The following is a 19,036-nucleotide window of genomic DNA, read 5'->3' on the forward strand; positions in this document are numbered from 1 at the left end:
GCCTTCCATTCCTATCAGTTTAGAGGGACTGACTGACCAGGAGTTGAGAGATGAGGCACACAGCCTGGTGCCCCTGACCTCATCCAACCTGGACAGCCCCGCCCTTCCTTAAGTCAGGTGAGGGCCTGGAATCCACTTCAGCAGAGGTGGAGAGAAGGAGCAGTACTCCTGAGGCTGTGTGGGCGCCAGGGTAGTAAGTAGCCAGTTGCTGTTGGCTTCAGAAGGACTAGGTTTGAGGATGGGTAAGACAGGAACAGCCTGAAGAAGCAGTGGTTGGAGAAGGTGCCTCAGTTGGAAGCACTACAGGTGAACTGGGCCCTTCTGGTAAATATTTGAGAATGAACTTTGTGCTAGGCATTGTTCAATGCAAAACACTGCTGTCACAGAATTCATCCCTAGCTCAGAGAGCTGAGACAAGTCACTGTGACACGTGCTAAGAAATGCTAGAGCAACATTAAAAGGATATCAGTGCTGGATCATTGAAAAAGCAAGAGCGTTTCAGAAAAACATCTATTTCTACTTTATTGACTATGCTGAAGCCTTTGACTGTGTGGATCACAATAAACTGTGAAAAATTCTGAAGGAGATGGGAATACCAGACCACCTGACCTGCCTCTTGAGAATCCTGTATGCAGGTCAGGAAGTAACAGAACTGGACATGGAACAACAGACTGGTTTCAAATAGGAAAAGGAGTACGTCAAGGCTGTATATTGTCACCTTGCTTATTTAACTTACATACAGAGTACATCATGAGAGATGCTGGGCTGGAGGAAGCACAAGCTGAAATCAAGATGGCCGGGAAAAATACCAATAACCTGATACACAGATGATACCACCCTTATGGCAGAAAGTAAAGAACTAAAGAGTCTCTTGTTGAAAGTGAAAGAAGAGAGTGGAAAAGTTGGCTTAAAGTTCAACATTCAGAAAACTAAGATCATGGCATCCGGTCCCATCACTTCATGGGAAATAGATGGGGAAACAGTGGCTGACTTTATTTTTGGGGGCTCCAAAATCACTGCAGATGGTCTAACTGCAGCCATGAAATTAAAAGACACTCCTTGGAAGGAAAGTTATGACCAACCTAGACAGCATATTAAAAAGCAGAGACATTACTTTGTCAACAAAGGTCTGTCTAGTCAAGGCTATGGTTTTTCCAGTGGTCATGTATGGATGTGAGAGTTGGACTATAGGGAAAGCTGAGCACTGAAGAATTGATGCTTTTGAACTGTGGTGTTGGAGAAGACTCTTGAGAGTCCCATGGACTGCAAGGAGATCCAACCACTTCATCCTAAAGGATGTCAGTCCTAGGTGTTCATTGGAAGAACTGATGCTGAAGCTGAAACTCCAATACTTTGGCCACCTGATGCGAAGAGCTGACTCATTTGAAAGGACCGTGATGCTGGAAAAGATGGAGGGCAGGAGAAGGGGATGACAGAAGATGAGATGGTTGGATGGCATCACCGACTCAATGGACATGGGTTTGGGTAGACTTCGGGAGTTGGTGATGGACAGGGAGGCATGGCGTGCTGCGGTTCATGGGGTTGCAAAGAGTCGGACACGACTGAGCGACTGAACTGAAGTGCTCAAAAACAAAAAAAGGACAACAGTGCTACTTAATACATAAATTGGAGGAAAAGCCCCTTTGATAAGGTGACATTTGAGTAAAGATTCAGAAGTGAGATAATTGTTTCCCAGTTGTACTTGTGTCTCCACCAGGCTGCAAGGCTCTGAGCCATGGACTTGGTGCGGACCCTGTGTGTGAGGCCATCCCCTACCTTCTCCCTTTTCCGTGCTTCCACTCGCTGCCGCTGTCCACCTCCTCCCCCCTACCCCCACCCCACCCCCACCCCCCCCACCCCCCCCCGCCGACACACACCACCCCCGGTATGTGTGGAAGAGATGCACCTTTCCTACTCCAAGCCGCTGGGGTAAGGTCAGCTTACTCAAACTCATGTCCATCGAGTCACTGATGCCATCCAACCATCTCATCCTTTGTCGTCCCCTTCTCCCGCCTGCAATCTTTCCCAGCATCAAGGTCTTTTCCAATGAGTTAGTTCTTCGCAGCAGTTGGCCAACAAAAGTATTAGAGTTTTAGCTTCAGCGTCAGTCCTTCCAATGAATACTCAGGACCGATGTAGAAGCTGTAGAAACCACTGTAGAAGGCTTTCAAAAAAAAAAAAAAAAAATGCTTTCAGACACCAGCCTAAGCGACCATAGGCGGGGCGGAGCGGAAGAGCCTTGATCATCAGGGGGCGGGTCAATAGCTCGTTCCGCCTACCGGATACAGACGAGCTGTCCACATTTCCATTCTATTTTGCCTCCGCCCCGCTAGGGGTCGCTGTGGTGCGCTGGAGTATCAGCGCGTCCCAGGCTAGGCGGAAGCGGCTTTCTGGCCTGCGCTTTATAGGTCTCTCTTGTGTTTCCTGTTTCCTCTTTTACCAAGGACCCGCCAACATGGTAGGTGTTTTGGCTTCACGTTCGTGCCCACCAGAATCGTCCTCCATCCGCCGTTTCCCTCAGTTCCCAGCCCGTGAGGGGGCGCGCACTGCTCTGTGAGGCTGAAGCCTCCGTAGGTTGTTGGTTTCCGCGTTGACCCCGCGCTCCAGCACTGCCCGGCCGGGCCTTTACTCTACTGGGCTCAGTCCCAGCCCACGAACCCAACTCGGGTCAGGGTGTGACGCCGCGTTGTTTCCTTGAGCGGAGTGGTCCTGCCTCGCGAGTGACCCTGTTTTCTCCACCGCAGGGCCGCGTTCGCACCAAAACCGTAAAGAAGGCGGCCCGGGTCATCATTGAGAAGTACTACACGCGCCTGGGCAATGACTTCCACACCAACAAGCGGGTGTGCGAGGAAATCGCCATTATTCCCAGCAAGAAGCTCCGCAATAAGATCGCAGGGTGAGTCGAGTCTGCGTTCGGCCTCCAGGGCCTCCGTGGCCCCGCGGGTGGGTCCTGGGAACAGTGCATCTGTGGGGTTTCTTGGTGAAGTTGTCTTGTGTTCACGTTGCTGATACTTGGCTGTTTGGCAGTGGCGCTTGGATGAAGTTAGCCCCAGTCGATCTGTGAAAGAGAATATTTAAAGATATACTTGATTTACTGTTGTATTGCGTGATTTGGAACTGGAAGGAAAGCAGATGAGGGTTGGGAGGGATCGCGAAAGTTTGTTGGAGTATTTGGTGGTTTTACAAACGTACATGATGAATACAGAGGACAGGCATGCCTGGTTAAGCGGAGCTGCGTGTAGAGGTTCTGTGTAGAAGATTTTTAGAGTCAGGACTTCCAAGATGATGATGACTTCTCACTGCGGGAAAAGAACTGAAACTCCTACGTGCACATCCAGAGGTGCTGTGTACCGTGGGGACCAATGTGTGTGCTTGGGGCGCTTTGTAGCTACGTCACACATCTGATGAAGCGGATTCAGAGAGGCCCGGTGAGAGGTATCTCCATCAAGCTGCAGGAGGAGGAGAGAGAGAGGAGAGACAACTACGTGCCTGAGGTAAACTTTCTGGGTCTTACTCTGGATCTCCCGTTCATCCTGAAAGATAGAAGCAGGCCCCTGAGAACCATTTCGGGTACTTGGTTTCCAGGGGGACCTCAGCTGCACCTCCATAGACTCCTCCCCACCCCCAAGCAGCTGTGCTCTGCTTAGTGGTTCAGTTGCGTCCAGCTCTTTGCGACCCCTTGGGCTGTAGCCCGCCACGTCCATGGGATTCTCCAGGCAAGAATAGTGGAGTGGGTTGCCATACACTTCTACAGGGGATCTTCCCGACCCAGGAGTGGAACCCAGGTCTCCCACATAGCCGGCGGATTCTTTACCATCTGAGCCACCAGGGAAGCCCATAAGCAGCTGTAGGTGCCCATAATCTGTTAGTACCTGCCTATATGTTGTGTCCTGTTAGGACCATGTAAGTTCTGTACATGAGAACCTTGCATGATTCGTGACTTAGCATGTCTTCTGGCTTGATTTTTTTTTTTTTTTTTTTTGCTTTGGTATAATATTCCTGGACTGTTGCTATAAACCCAGTCTTAAGGTTTTTTTAAATACTGAATTTGTGGGATCCTATTGTATCCCCTCTATGCTTGCCCCCTCCCCCAGGGAAAGTGAGAGATTCTCTTAACTCATTACTATTTGGGGCCTGCCTTGTTTCTCCTAGGTCTCAGCCCTGGATCAGGAAATCATTGAAGTAGATCCTGACACTAAGGAAATGCTGAAGCTCTTGGTAGGTGTTTGCTGAATTCCTGAAGTAGGGTTTCCCTGGTCACCAACCATCAGTAGCTCTCTGCCATCTGTAATACCCCTGGGTAACACTTGTTGAATCTTTAAAATATATCAGGTAATTTCCACATTTTCTGTATGTTGTTTTCCTCACTGTATCCCATGAGACACATCTGTTGTTTACATTTTATAGATGTTGGAGGGTAATTTCAGGTTAGTGGGTGGCAGAGGTGGGAATCCATCCACACTTCTAACCACTAAGCTAGACTATCTCCAGAGGGGGTTTAGCTCGTTGCTAAAGGTTGAGTTTGCTGTCCACATGACGATAATTCCCAGATCTAGTGGTTGTTGCATTCTTCTTGCTCTCCTGTGTCCACATGCTAACCACTCACATGAGCTCTGGTTCCATTTCTGGTGCTGACAGGGCACTAATTGAGCGGTTCAGCTGTCTTCAGCACGCTGATAGTGTCTCTTCTGTGATTTATCTTAGTACTTCTGCATTTTGGTGAAAGCATGAGCTTCAAAGTCCAGGAGGCAGTTGATTTCGAGCAACTTTATTTTTCCCTTTTTTATGATGATGAAACGTTTAAATAATAGCATGAATTCCTATACACCTACCACCCAGCTTCAGAAAAACATCACCAGTACAGCTAAAGCCTGTTACAGATTATTTTCTCCTGAAATAACCACTATCCGGGAATGTAGCTTTTTATTTTCAACTTTAAAATTGGTCTTTGAGAATGAAATGAGGAATTAATTTCTGGTTATGTGGTGTAGCCTTGGGTTCACTGCACTTAGATTGAGCCAGCTCAGAGGCAGGTCCTGCTCTTGTCCCACCACTCCTCTTCCTGGGCCTTCACAAATGCTGGCTGCATGAGTGATGCTTCCTATCTGAGACTGGTCCTGAAAGTGAAGGGGCACTGTGTTAGCCTTAGAGCAGTATTCTCAAAGGGATAGATTTTGCACCCAGCAGACATTTGGTGATACCTGGTCACAGCTGGGGATACAAGCAGACTTGTGGGTAAAGGCTGAAGATGCTGTTCAAAGTCTTAGAATGCACAGGACAGCTCCCTTGTGACTGTTAGGGTGGAGGATCCTTCAGATGGAGTCCACCCCCTTGTGAGTTTACTGGTCTGGGGTGGGGAGAAGGCTCTCACTTTTCTGCAGGGTCCCAGCAGTCTGACCTGAGCTGGAGGGGGCTGGTGAAGCATAGCCTAATGGTGGTGCTGGGACTCTGGACACAGATCTTGCCAGAACAGCCACACTAAGCCCATTTTTATCATTACAGGACTTTGGCAGTCTGTCCAACCTGCAGGTCACTCAGCCTACAGTTGGGATGAACTTCAAAACACCACGTGGAGCTGTTTGAGTCTTTTTTCTGCTGTGCTGTAATATTTTCAATAAACCTCGGACAACAACCTTGCCTGTGTCATCTGTGGGGTTGGGTTCTGGTAGAACTAAGGGCAGGAATTCTTTCTCACGGGAGAAGTGTCCTGCAGAGCCCCTGTGGGTAGTGTCCATACAGACAGTGGATATATGAGAAGGCCTGGTCCTGGCAGGTCCTTTGCGCTCACTGTGGCTTCAGGCAAAGGTCAGGAAATACTTTTCCCTCTTTACTCCATGTTTCCTATGTGTTTGAGCTCAGCCTCTCCTGGGTACATGGAGTTTGGGTTAGTGAACCTTCTTGTCTTTAAAGGGTCATGTTCCTCATATGTATGAGGGTTGGGTTTTCTGGGGATGGGAGGTAGAATGGAGACTTGAATGTGAATGGCTGTGCGTGTGGAAGGATCAGTGAGACCATGGGATGTGGCAGTTTAAGGGAGGCAGAGCTTGCTAGGTGAATCCTGGGAGATGGTTCTGAATTTAGGGATCCTGCTGAGGCAGTGGGTCCAACTGCATGGTGGAGAGTGCTAGGTTGGGCTGGTCCTTGTTCACAAGTAGCTGGAGGAGCAGTTGGAGCACTTTGATCCTAGGAAACATCTTGAAAATATGAACTGTAAATACACAAAGTTATAACACCTGTTATAATTTTTAACTTGAAATGTTGCAAGATAGCATAAAGTACTTATAAATACTCTTTCCAGGCCTCTCGGTTCACATTTTCTCCCAATTGCTTTATATACACTTTTTTTCTGATCCATTGGGATTAAGTTACCCATTTCTGCCTTCAGTCTTGCCCAGCATCAGGGTGTTTTCCGGTGAATCATTTCTTCTCATCAGGTGGCCAAAGTATTGGAGCTTTAGCATCAGTCCTTCCAATGAATCTTCAGGACTGGTTTGATCTTGCAGTCCAAGGGACTCTCAAGAGTCTTGAACACCACAGTTAAAAGCAATTCTTTGGTGCCCAGCTTTCATTATAGTCCAGCTCTTGCATCCATACATGACTACTGGAAAAACCATAGCTTTGACTAGATAGACCTTTGTCAGCAAAGTAATGTCTCTACTTTTTAATACGCTGTCTAGGTTAGTCATAGCTTTTCTTCCAAGGAGCAAGCACCTTCATGGCTGCAGTCACCATCTGCAGTGATTTTGGAACCCAAGAAAATAAAGTATGTCACTGTTTCCATTGTTTGCCCATCTATTTGCCATGAAGTGATGGGACTGGATGCCATGATCTTAGTTTTTTGAATGTTGAGTTTTAAGCCAGCTTTTTCACTCCTCTTTTGCTTTCATCAGGAGGTTCCTCAGTTCCTCTTCACTTTCTGCCATAAGGATGGTGGTGGTATCTGCATATCTGAGGTTATTGACATTTCTCCCAGCAATCTTGATTCCAGCTTGTGCTTCATCCAGCTGGGCGTTTTGCATGATTACATACAAGTTAAATAAGCAGGGTGACAATATACAGCCTTTCCCAATTTTGAAACAGTCTATTGTTCCATGTCCAGATGAGTGCAGTTGTGTGGTAGTCTGAGCATTCTTTGGCATTGCCTTTCTTTGGGATTGGAATGAAAACTGACCTTTTCCAGTCCTGTGGCCACTGCTGCGTTTTCCAAATTTGCTGGGATATTGAGCGCAGCACTTTAACTGCACTCATCTCACACGCTAGCAAAGTAAGGCTCAAAATTCTCCAAGTGAGGCTTCAACAGTACGTGAAACGAGAACTTCCGGATGTTCAAGATGGATTTAGAAAAGGCAGAGGAACCAGAGATCAAATTGCATATTGAGTGCAGCATCGTCTTTTAGGACTTGAAATAACTCAGCTGGAATTCCATCACCTCCAGTAGCTTTGTTCATAGTGATGCTTCCTAAGACCCACTTGACTTCAGACTCCAGGATGTCTGGCTCTAGGTGAGTGATCACACCATTGTGTTGTGGTTATGTGTCATGAAGATGTTTTTTGTGTAGTTCTTCCATGTATTCATTCTTGCCACCTCTTCTTTATATCTTCTGCTTCTGTTAGCTCCATACAGTATCTGTTCTTTATTGTGCCTATCTTTGCATGAACTGTTCCCTTGGTACCTCTAATTTTCTTGAAGAGATTACAAGTCTTTCCCATTCTATTGTTTTCCTCTATTTCTTTGCATTGATCACCAAGGAAGTCTTGCTTATCTCACCTTGCTATTCTTTGGAACTCTGCATTCAGATGGGCATATCTTTCCTTTTCTCCTTTGCCTTTAGCGTTTCTTCTCTAATCCATAATCCAATGTAACATTTTGCCAGTTTTCCCAGTAATTTCTTCCAGTTTTCCTGGTTGAGGATCCAACCCAGAATCACTATATCTACTTTTTATGTCCTTTTCGTTCCATGTCTTTCATGATATTTTTGAAAAGCATTGGCTGACTCCTTGTAGAATGTCCTTCAATTCCAGTTTGATGTTGTGTTGCACTTAGATTTAATTTTTTTTAAATTTTAGAAATACAGGTGGTTTGATTTAAGATTTTTTGACTAGTATGGTGTGGAAGTGACAGGCATTCAGTAGAAACTACTTCAGATAACTGAGTTTTTATCTTTTTACAGGTTAGGATAGTGGTTAACTCATGACTGGGCAGTGGCAGTGAGCCGCAGCTCCCAGTCAGCTTATGTGATCTCAAAGCAACAAATACACTTAACTATTCTGTAGTTATACATTCTGTTTCAGTACAGTGTTCAGTACATGAAACATTCAGTCACAAAGTAGTCTGACTGCGACCTCATGGACTGCAGCACGCCAGGCTCCTCTGTTCCCCACTACCTCCCAGAGTTTGCTCAAATTCATGTCTATTGAATCACTTATTCTACCTGACCATCTCCTCCTCTGATGCCCCCTCTCCTTTTGCCTTCAGTCTTTCCTAGTATCAGGGTCTTTGCCAATGAGTAGGCTTTTCTGTATTGTGTGGTCAAAACACTGGAGCTTTAGCAACAGTCCTAGTAACTATTCATGGTTGATTTCCTTCAGGAGTGATTGGCTTGATCTTGCACATATGAGAGATACACAGTGCTATATTACAAAGTGGACTTTGTCTTAGTTGATTTGGCTCAACTGTAGGTTAATGTGTTACAATGTTAAAAACAGCCTCAGGTAAGCTATGATATTCAGCCATGTCCGACTCTGCAACCCCACAGCTTGCCTCTATGGGAGGCAATCCTCTATGGGATTTTCCAGGCAAGAATAATGGAGTGGGTTGCCATTCCCTTCTCCAGGGGATCTTCCCTACCCAGAGACTGAACCGGCCTCTCCTGCTTCTCCCGCATGGGCATGAAGATTTATGATGTTCAGTAGGTTGTGAATTAAATGTATTTTTGACTTGGGGTATTTTCAATTTACTATGGGTTTATTGCAACATGACTCCATCCTAAGTCAAGGCAGATCTCTACCACAGAAGTGATACTGTGTACTCGATGCATCATACTGAGAGACACAGAATATCTGTCAGAGTTTTAGTGGTTTACTTCAAGTGCTTGGATTAAGATGTATCTCTCAAGTTTCTCCTCTGTTAAGTTGTAAGAAGGTCTTTTGTGGCTAAATACCCTGTTGTTCAACCTTTCACTCACTGGTTTTAGCATCTATTGTTATTTTACCTCCATGATTACCTTATATTTATTAGTATTGTACAGTAGGGAAGGAGCTCTCTCATTTCTTTGCATTTCTTGGTGTGGAGTCGGGCATTCTCAGCAAGTAACCTTGCTTTCTATATACGGCTCTTTGTAAAGAAGCCTTCCCTCTTTCGGTTTTCGGTGTCACTGATGAGGAAAGGGCTGGGCTTTCTGTATGGGAGAGAAACTAGAGCTGGTTTAAAATGACAGTGGGTGAGAAAATTAAAACACACGGCTGTGTGCTGTGGTGTTTGCCGTGCTCCGCCACTAGGAGGCAGTGCCGTCGCAGCTCCACGCCTGCCGGCGGGTCCACCTCTAAGGCTCCAGGTAAGTGAGATGAGGGATGGGAAGGGCTGGGAGGAGCAGGGAGCCGACCGCGGCGGCACAGAGAAGCCGTTTCATTCGACATCAGCGTTGAGGAGCTTCTCCTAGGCCTCGGTTCTTGCATCTGTAAAATTAGCCCTGGGCTCCTTAGAACCTCCTGTGGAGCTTGTTAAAAGCAGGTGGTGAGGCGCTGCCCCCAGCCTGAGATTTGCGCGGCTTCAGGCGCGGTGGGGCGGGGCGCGCGGCTCAGGTGTGTCCACTCGGTGCTAAGTGTGCTCGCGGGCGGTTCCAGCCCACGTGGGCTGGACGCCACCGGACTAGCGTCTCTCCTGTGCTGTTTGCGTCTGATAATGTCTATTGGCGTGTGTCATGAAATACGGCAGTCTTCTGCCTTTTGTGTCACCAACTCTGCTGCTTCGAGATTTCAAAGAGTCCCAGGAACGTTTTGAAGGTAATTTTCTTCTTTTTTTTCCCCTATATTGTCCTTGTGTGCTGTGCTAAGTCGCTCAGTCGTGTCTGGCCCTTTGTGGACGCGGCTCCTCTGTCCATGGGGATTCTCCAGGCAAGAATACTGGAGTGGGTTGCCATGCCCTTCTCCAGGGGATCTTACCCACTCAGGGATCGAACCCACGTCTCCTGCGGCCCCTGAATTGCAGGCTGATTCTTTACCGCGGAGCCTCCAGGGAGCCCATATTGTCCTTAGTTTTGTTAAAGTACAATTTTCAACAAAGGAAAATGACTGTCACACAGATATAAAATGAACTTGGTAAGTATTTTTTAAAAACCTAAGTTTTAAAAACCTAAGTTTTAAAAAACCAATGTTACAGTCAGTTGAAAGAAGAAGTCAGGGACAAATTTGGAGGAAGGGAATGTTGAATTTATAAATGGACACAAGACCGACTTCTGCTAAACCTCTAGCCAACAGAATTTATTTACATTTGTCTATAGGTGAGAATTATTTGCATTGTCAGGCATCTACAACTTGGAGAGTTGTAAAATAGCTCTAAGGCAGTGAAAGATGCAGAGCCTCTGTTTAGAATCTGAATCAAACCCCAGGTTGGGGTGGGGAGGGAGGGGATGTATATATAATTATAGACTGATTGGCGTTGTTGTACACCAACATTTGTAAAAATCAAAAACCAAAAAAAATTTTTTTTGAGTAAAAGAAAACAGTGGTAAGAGGGGCTCCTTGGTGGACGCATGGGAGCTCTGCCAACGCCTCCCCCGCTTGGCTGACTCACTGCTGTTGAGACAGTCTCTGAGCTTCTGGGTCATTCTGCTCCTCCTGGTTTCCACCAGGGGACAACTTCGCCTGAGCTCCATTTCTAACTGAGAATCTGGGTCTCCCCGCCAGTGGTCTTTATACTAAACTAAAGGTTCTCAGACTTTTTATGGGTTCCCAGGACGCTGTGAAATAGTCTCTGTGATTGACAAGGGGGAGACAGAACAACAGTCAGGGTCCTTTACCAGGTCTTGGAACAGAGCAGCTCCACTTCTACCTTTGTGTATGATGAGGTTGATTTTAATATGCCCCTAAGGAGAAGCATCCCATTGCCAAAAGATTCTGAAAAGATAAAGGAAGAAAGACTCCCACTGAAGTGCTGGGGGGCGGGGGGGAAGCAACCCAGATCGTTGCGCTTAACAGTTGAAGCACAAGTTTCACCTCTATCTGAGGGCAAAACTCATAGACGTATATCCTATCTCCGTGAATATATGAATTCATATTCTGTGTATTGCCTATGTCATTAAGATTTTCAGTTTTATTGGTATGTGAATCATTTTAAATGTTACATTTGCTTTCTAAATAAAACTTGTCAGATGTTTGATTATTTTATTGATAGTTTCAGGAGTTTTAACTTCCTTTTTTACTTGAGGTTGCCGCTTTTCCTCATTAGACGCTGGAGAAAACAAACAGCCGGATTCAACTGTGAAGAATGTGAGTAAAGCTCAGTATTCTCTTTTTCGACTGCAGGGGTCAGCAAACTGTGCCCAGCTGCCCGTTTGTAAATAAGCCATGAACTAAAAACTATTTTCACATTTCTAAATGCTTTAAAACAGGGATCCCCAACCTCCAGAATCTAATGCCTGATTTTTTTTTTTTTTTTATGCCTGATGTTTTGAGGTGGCACTGACATAATAATAATAGAAATAGAGTACACACTAAATGTACTGGAATCATCCTAAAACCATATCCCGCCGCCCCCACCTCGGTGCGTGGAAAAATTCCACAAAACCGGTCCCTGGCACCAGGAAGGTTGGGGACCACTGCGTTAAAACCCAGCAGCAAGAGGAGAATCCTGTGGGCTGTGGAAATTCTGTGAAATTGAAGTCAGTGTCTACATACAGAATTTCATTAGGACGCAGCCACATTCTTTTGTTTACAAACTTGTTCCTGATTTAATGGCTGGATTACATAGTTGCCATAGAGACAGTAAGGAAGCACTGTGATCACATTACACTACAGATTGCAGTTACATATTTATTACACCATTATTACATAAATATGTAATAAATACATATTTATTACACATGAGGGCCATACGGATCACCATATCATCACATTTTATTTTTTACAAATTGTTAGTGCATACTTTCACTGAAAAAAAGAGAAAACTGGGCTTTCAATGTTAAGATATGAGTGGCTCAGTCGGTAGGTGGGCAGGGGAAGTTGTTATCAGTGCTGAGTTTGTTTTCTCTGCACGTGTTTCTTCTAGATAAATTAGCTTGTTTAAAACTGTTAGTCTTTGGGTGAGAGTGGTTGGTTAAAGTGCTGAAAACATTGGGAGCAATATGAATAGTCAATTTGAAACAAAGTAGATAATTCTGAACGGTTTTCCTTGACTCTTGATAAGTCAAAGAATGTTACCAATACTGCTCAGTTATGCAAGAGTCGGTGCCAACTTTGAAGAGTCTGAAGAATTAAGTCTGTAGAGTAATCTGCATGGGACAGCTACTGGTGAGAATATTTTTAAAGATGATAAATCACTGATTCAACATGACCTGAAGTGGGAATTGGCTGAGCTAATGTTATAGCTGATGTTGGTAGAAATATGTGCAGCAGAAAGGACCTTATTTGTACAGAATTAAAAGCTTGCAGAAATGTAAAGTGTTTAAAACCTGTGCTGTTCATTGCATTACTCATTAATATGTATTCTACTGAAAATAAGTCTGTCAATTACTGAACTAGTAACTGTTCACAATGAATTTTACTCTCATAGACTTAACCATCATCACTTCCATGAATTTTGGTAAAGTGTTATTTAATTGTGGTAAAGTTTTTTAAAACATAAAATATTTATTATTTTAACCATTCAGAGGGTAAAGTGTCTGCCTGCAATGCAGGAGACTCAGGTTCGATTCCTGGGTCGGGAAGATCCTCTGGAGAAGGAAATGGCAACCCACTCCAGTACTCTTGCCTGGAAAATCCCATGGACAGAGAAGCCTGGTAGGCTACAGTCCATGGAGTCGCAAAGAGTCGGATACGACTGAGCGACTTGACTTTAACCGGTCATAAGTGTACAGTTTGGAGGCATTAAATATGTTTACAGTGTTGTGGTAACCATAATTGCTATATCTAAAGTTTTTCATCATTCCCAACAAAAATTCTGTATTCATTAAACAATAACTCCTTATTCTCCCATATCATATTTTGTTTATCCATTCATTTTATGGTGAGCATTTTGGTTGCTTCTGCTTTTTGGTCCTTGTGAATAATGCTGCTATGAACACAGGTGTACAAATGCCAGTTCAAACCTCTGCTTTCAGTTGTTTTGAGTATCTACCAAAAAGTGGAGTTGCTAGATCATATGGTAAATCTATGATTAATTTTTTTGAGGAAATGTATTTTCCACAGCAACTGCACTGTTTTGCATTCCTATTAGTAGTGCACAAGATTTCTAATTTCACCACATCATTGCCAAAGCTTCTTACTTTCTGAGTTTATTTTTTTATTTTATTTTTTTAAGTACTTATTTTTAGTTGTACTGGATCTTTGTTGCTGTGTGGGCTTTTATCTAGTTGCACTAAGTGGGGCTGCTCTTCGTTGTGGTGTGTGGCCTTCTCATTGTTTTGGCTTCTTTTGTTGTGGAACATGTAGCTCTAGGTGTGCAGGCTTTAGTAGTGGTGCGCGTGGGCTCAGGGGTGGTGGCACGTGGGCTCAGGAGTGGTGGCGCGTGGGCTCAGGGGTGGTGCGGGTGGGCTCAGGGGTGGCGGCGCGTGGGCTCAGGGGTGGCGGCGCGTGGGCTCAGGGGTGGCGGCGCGTGGGCTCAGGGGTGGCGGCGCGTGGGCTCAGGGGTGGCGGCGCGTGGGCTCAGGGGTGGTGGCGCGTGGGCTCAGGAGTGGTGGCGCGTGGGCTCAGGAGTGGTGCGCATGGACTCAGTAGTTGCAGCGCCCCAGCTGTACAGCACAGGCTCAGTAGTTATGGTACATGGGCTTAGTCACTCTGTAGCTTGTAGGATCTTCCCAGATCAGGGATGGAACCTGTGTCTTCGGCATTGTCAGGCAGATTCTTTACCACTGGGCCACCAAGGATGCCCCTAGTAGGTTTATATATATATACATGCACACAAATATATGTATGTGTATATATATGTATGTATATACACATAATAGCCATACTCATGAGTGTGAAGTGGTATCTCATTGTAGTTTTGATTTGCATTTCCTTAATGATTAATGATGTTGAGCATCTTTTAGTGTGTTGATTGGCCATTTGTATATCTTCTTTGGAGAAATATCTCTTCCAGTTCTTTGTCCATTTTTAAACTGGGTTTTATTGTTATTGAGTTGTAGGAGCTCTTTGTATATTCTGGGTATTAATTCTTTATTGGGTATGATTTGCATGGATTTTCTCCTGGGCTGTGGGTTGCCTTCTTGTGTGTCCTTTGATGCACAAAAGTTTTAAATTTTGATGTAGTTCAATGAGTTATTTTTTTATTGCCTATGTTTTTGGTGTCATATCTAAGAATCCTTTGCCAAATCCTCATGAAGTGTTATCCCTGTGTTTTCTTTCAAGAATTTTATGGTTTTAGCTCTTATATTTAATTCTTTGATACATTTTTTGTTAACTTTGGGGGGTGATTGTATTTTTTTTAACCTCTAAACTTTGTTATTGGGGTATAGCCAAATTAACAAAGTTGTGGTAGTTTCAGGTGAACAGCAAAGGGACTCAGTCATACATATACATGTATCCATTTGTGTTAATTTTTGTATATGTAGTGAGGTAGGGTGCCAACATCATTTTCCTTGCATGTGGAAGTCCAGTTGTCCCCAGCATCATCTGTTAAAGCGACAGTTCCTTTCCCATTGATTGGACTTGAGACGCTTATCAAACATCAGTTAGCCATGAATGTACGGGTTTGTTTCTGAACTCTCAGTTCTGTTCCACTGATCTGTAAGTCTGTCCCTCCGTCAGTCCAGTGTTTTGACAACTGTAGCTTTGAGTGGGCTGTGAAGTTTACATCCTCCCACTTGTTCTTTTTCAAGATTGTTGTTTGTTGTTTACCTGGGCTGTGTGAGTTTGCTAGAGCTGCCATAACAAAATACCACAAACTGGGTGGCTTAAACAGATTATTTTCTTGCCATTCTGGAGGCTGGAAGCCCCAGATCAAGATGTGAGCAGCTTTGATTTCTCCCAATTTTTATTTCTCTCTTCTTGCCTTGTAGCTGGCTGCCTTTTTGCTGTGGCCTCACGTGATCTTCTCTTTGCATGCACAGCCCTGGTCTTACTGTGGGTCCAAATTTCCTCATCTTATAAGGACACCAGGAGGAGTGGATGAGGGCCCACCCTAAGGGCCTCATTGTGACATAGTTACCTCTTTAAAGGCCCTGTCTATAGATGTAGTCACATTCTGAGGTATTGAGGGTTAAAGACTCCTGCATGTGAATTTTGGGGAATACACTTCATCCTCTTACATGGACTCCATGATTTGAGAATCAGCTTTTCTGTTTTTGCAAAAGAAGCCCACTGGAATTTTAATAGGAGTTGCTCTGAATTGTGTAGATGGCTTTGGGTAGTATTGACATCTTGACAGGATTAAATGTTCTAATCCATGAGCATGGGATGTCTTTCCACTTATGTAAATCTTCTTTAATTTCTTAGAGGAATACTTTGTAATTTTCAGGGAACAGTTTCTTGTACTCCTTGCTTAAATTTATTCCTAGGCATTTTATTCTTTCAGACTGTGCTGTTGTGATAAGTGCGTGTGTGCTAAGTCACTTCAGTCATGTCCGGCTCTGTGTGACCCTGTGGGCCATAGCCTGCCAGACTCCTCTGTCCATGGGCTTCTCTAGGCAAGAATACTGGAGTGGGTTGCCATTTCTTAGTTCAGGGGATCTTCCCCACCCAGGAATGGAACCTGTCTCCCGCATTGGCAGGCAGGTTCTTTGCCACTAGCACCACCTGGGAAGCCCATTGTGATGTAATAAGAAATGTATATTTGGTCTTTCTCCCCAGTTCCTGGCACAAAATCTTCTAAAACCCTTGGAATTTCCTGAGTGTTAGAGATGGAAGGCCCATGATTTATTATTCATTAAGTGAAGAATAGTAAAAATATTAATTCCTCAATCGTGTCTGACTCTTTGCACCCCATGGACTGTGTAGCCCACCAGGCTCCTCTGCCCATGAAATCCTCCAGGCAAGAATACTGGAGTGCGTAGTCATTTTCTTCTCCAGGGGATCTTCCCGACCCAGGGATCAAACCCAGGTCTCCTACATTGCATTGCATTTGGGCAGATGCTTTGCTGTCTTAGCCACCAGGGACCCTTTTTTTTTTTTCTTTCTTTTTTTCAGGGACCCTTTTTTGTTATTCATAATAAGCCCTTTCAACCATACCTAAGTTTATGCTAATGAAGTGACTCTTGGTAGGGTATCTATAGCTTCCAGTTGTGGGCTGGTTGAGGAACCAACCAGGTGATTAGAGGATTGGAACTTTAAGCCCCATCCCTGATTTCTGTGGAAGGGAGTTGTTTAGTTGCTCAGTCATATCCAACTGTTTGTGACCCCATGAATTGCAGCATGCCGGGTTTCCCTGTACTTCACTGTCTCATGGAGTTTGCTCAAACTCATGTCCATTGAGTCAGTGATGCCATCCAACTGTCTTATCCTCTGCCACCCCTTTCTTTTGCCCTCAATCTTTCCCAGAAAAACAGTGCAAGTAGCAATCTTTTATCATAGCAAGGGGGAAAGTTTTATAATTTGGGAATCCACTTTAACAATGAACAGTATAAGACTTTCCAGACTATCATAAACCCTTTCTAAACAATATTTTGATGGTGATATAATAGTTCATCAATAAACATAGTGTAATTTATGTAACACAGTCATTGATATCTTCGCTATTTTCAGTTTTTGGCCAACAATGCTGCAACATGCATTTGTATCTATAAAGTTCTGGGAGAGGCTGTTTCCTTAAAGAGATCTAGAATTGGAATTGTTGCATCAGAGGATGAAAGGTTGTAACTGCTCTTTTAAAAGGTGGCATCTCAGAGAATCCACTGAGGCAGAGAAACCATCATCCAGGTGTGCTGAGCTGCTTGCTTCCCCACACCCTCACCTCTCTCATTTTCCACTGCCCAAGTTTCTTTTGTAATTAGTTCAGTAAAAAAGGAGTTTAAATGGCATTTCCTCTATAACTCACGAGGGAGATTATTTCTCTTATCTATTGAGTCGGTGATGCCATCCAACCATTTTATCCTCTGTCGACCTCTTCTCCTACCTTGAATCTTTTCCAACATCAGGGTCTTTTCCAGGGAGTCAGCTCTTTGCATCAGATGGCCAAAGTATTGGAGCTTCAGTTTCAGCAGCAATCCTCCCAAAGAATATTCAGGGTTGATTTCCTTTAGGATTGACAGATTTGATCTCCTTGCAGTCCAAAGGACTCTCAAGAGTCTTCTCCAGAACTGCAGTTCGAAAGAATAAATTCTTGTCAGTTCTTCAGTGCTCAGCCTTCTTTATGGTCCAGCTCTCACATCCATACATGCAGAGGGCTGAGAGGCTAGAAATTGAGTTAATCACCAGTAGCCAATGATTTAATCCATCACATCTATATAATTGAGCCTCCATAAAAACTCTTAAGTGATAAGGGTTAGTGAATGAGTACTGGGAGGGTACATTCCATATTCCTTGGAGACCGAAGATCCTGTGCTCAGCCTTCTTCCAGAACCCACCATGTGTAACTCCTCACTGGGCTGTTCACCTGTGTCCTGTATAATAAACCCGTAATAATGATGTTTTCCCCTGAGTTCTGTAAGCTGTTGTAGCAAATTATGAACCTCAGATGGGGTCAAGGGAGCCCCCAATTTGTAACCAAGTCAGACAGAAGTGTGGATAACCTGGGGGCTCATGGCTGAAGTAGGTGAATTGACATTTTAAACCAGGGAGGGGGATTCTGTGCTAACTCTGGGTAGTGAGTGTCAGAACTGAATGAAATTGTAGGACACCAGTTGTTGTCTACAGAGAAAATGAGAATTGCTTGGTGTGGAAAACCCACACACAGCTATTACTGTAAATAGAATTGATTTCTCAGTTTTCTTTTCTAACTATTACTGGTATATAGAGACAACTGATTTTTTGCAATTTTGAGAATTTGTTGATTAGCTTTAATAACTTTATGATACATTCCTTGGGATTTTCTGTGTATAGGGTCATGTCACCTGCAAATACAAATAGCTTTACTTCTTCATTTCCAATATGGATGCCTTTTATTTCTTGTCTAATTGCTGTGCTAGAATTTCTAGAACAGTGTTAAATAGCAGTGGTAAAAGCAGGCATTCTTGTCTCATTCATGAAGTTACAAGTAAAGTCTGCAATCTTTTCTTTGTGGAGCATAAAGTTAGCTGTGGCTTTTCTGTAAATGCCCTTTATCATGTTGAGGAATCGTCCCTCTCTTCATAGTTTCTGAGCATTTTTATCATGAAAGAGTGTTGGTTTTTGTAAATGCCTTTTCTGTATTAACTGACAGTATTTTTTCCCTTCCTTCCAATACTGTGATATATTACATTCATTTTTTTCTTATGTTGAATCCTTGCATTTCTATTATAAATTACACTTTGTCATCCTTTTAACACACTCAGTTTGATTTGCTAGTATTTTGTTGAGGATCTTTGCATTGCTTTTCATAAGCGGTAGTGATTTCTAATTTTCTTTTTTGTGATTATCTTAATATGGCTTTAGTACCAGGGAAGTGCTGATCTCATAGAATGTGATGGAAAGTGTTCTCTCCTACTTTATTTCTTTGATGAGTTTGAGAACTGGTATCAGTTTTTCTTTTAACTTTTGGTAGAATTCGCCAGTGAATCCACGTGGTCCTAGACTTTTCTTTGTTCAGAAGTTACTGATTACCGAATCAGTGTTTTTACTTGTTATAGATCTAGTGAGATTTTCTACTTCTTCAGTCAATTTAGGTAGTTTGTGTATTTCGAGGAATTTGTCAGTTTCATCCAGATTATCCAATTTTAGAGCCCAAAGAAGGATTCCAGTTCTTTCT

The 19,036-nt window shown here is 43.9% G+C and overlaps 1 protein-coding gene across 1 annotated transcript; it reads left to right on the plus strand.

The window, feature by feature from the left end:
• The first annotated feature begins 2,348 nt into the window (after positions 1-2,348).
• Positions 2,349-5,632, plus strand: RPS17 (ribosomal protein S17). The gene is made up of 5 exons (XM_020895187.2): positions 2,349-2,458; positions 2,745-2,896; positions 3,389-3,494; positions 4,153-4,218; positions 5,503-5,632. The coding sequence occupies exons 1-5, from the start codon at positions 2,456-2,458 to the stop codon at positions 5,581-5,583; spliced, it is 408 nt and encodes a 135-aa protein (XP_020750846.1). The 5' UTR covers positions 2,349-2,455; the 3' UTR covers positions 5,584-5,632.
• Positions 5,633-19,036: the final 13,404 nt, after the last annotated feature.

This window comes from Odocoileus virginianus, chromosome 16, assembly GCF_023699985.2.
Source record: "Odocoileus virginianus isolate 20LAN1187 ecotype Illinois chromosome 16, Ovbor_1.2, whole genome shotgun sequence".
Taxonomy (NCBI): domain Eukaryota; kingdom Metazoa; phylum Chordata; class Mammalia; order Artiodactyla; family Cervidae; genus Odocoileus; species Odocoileus virginianus.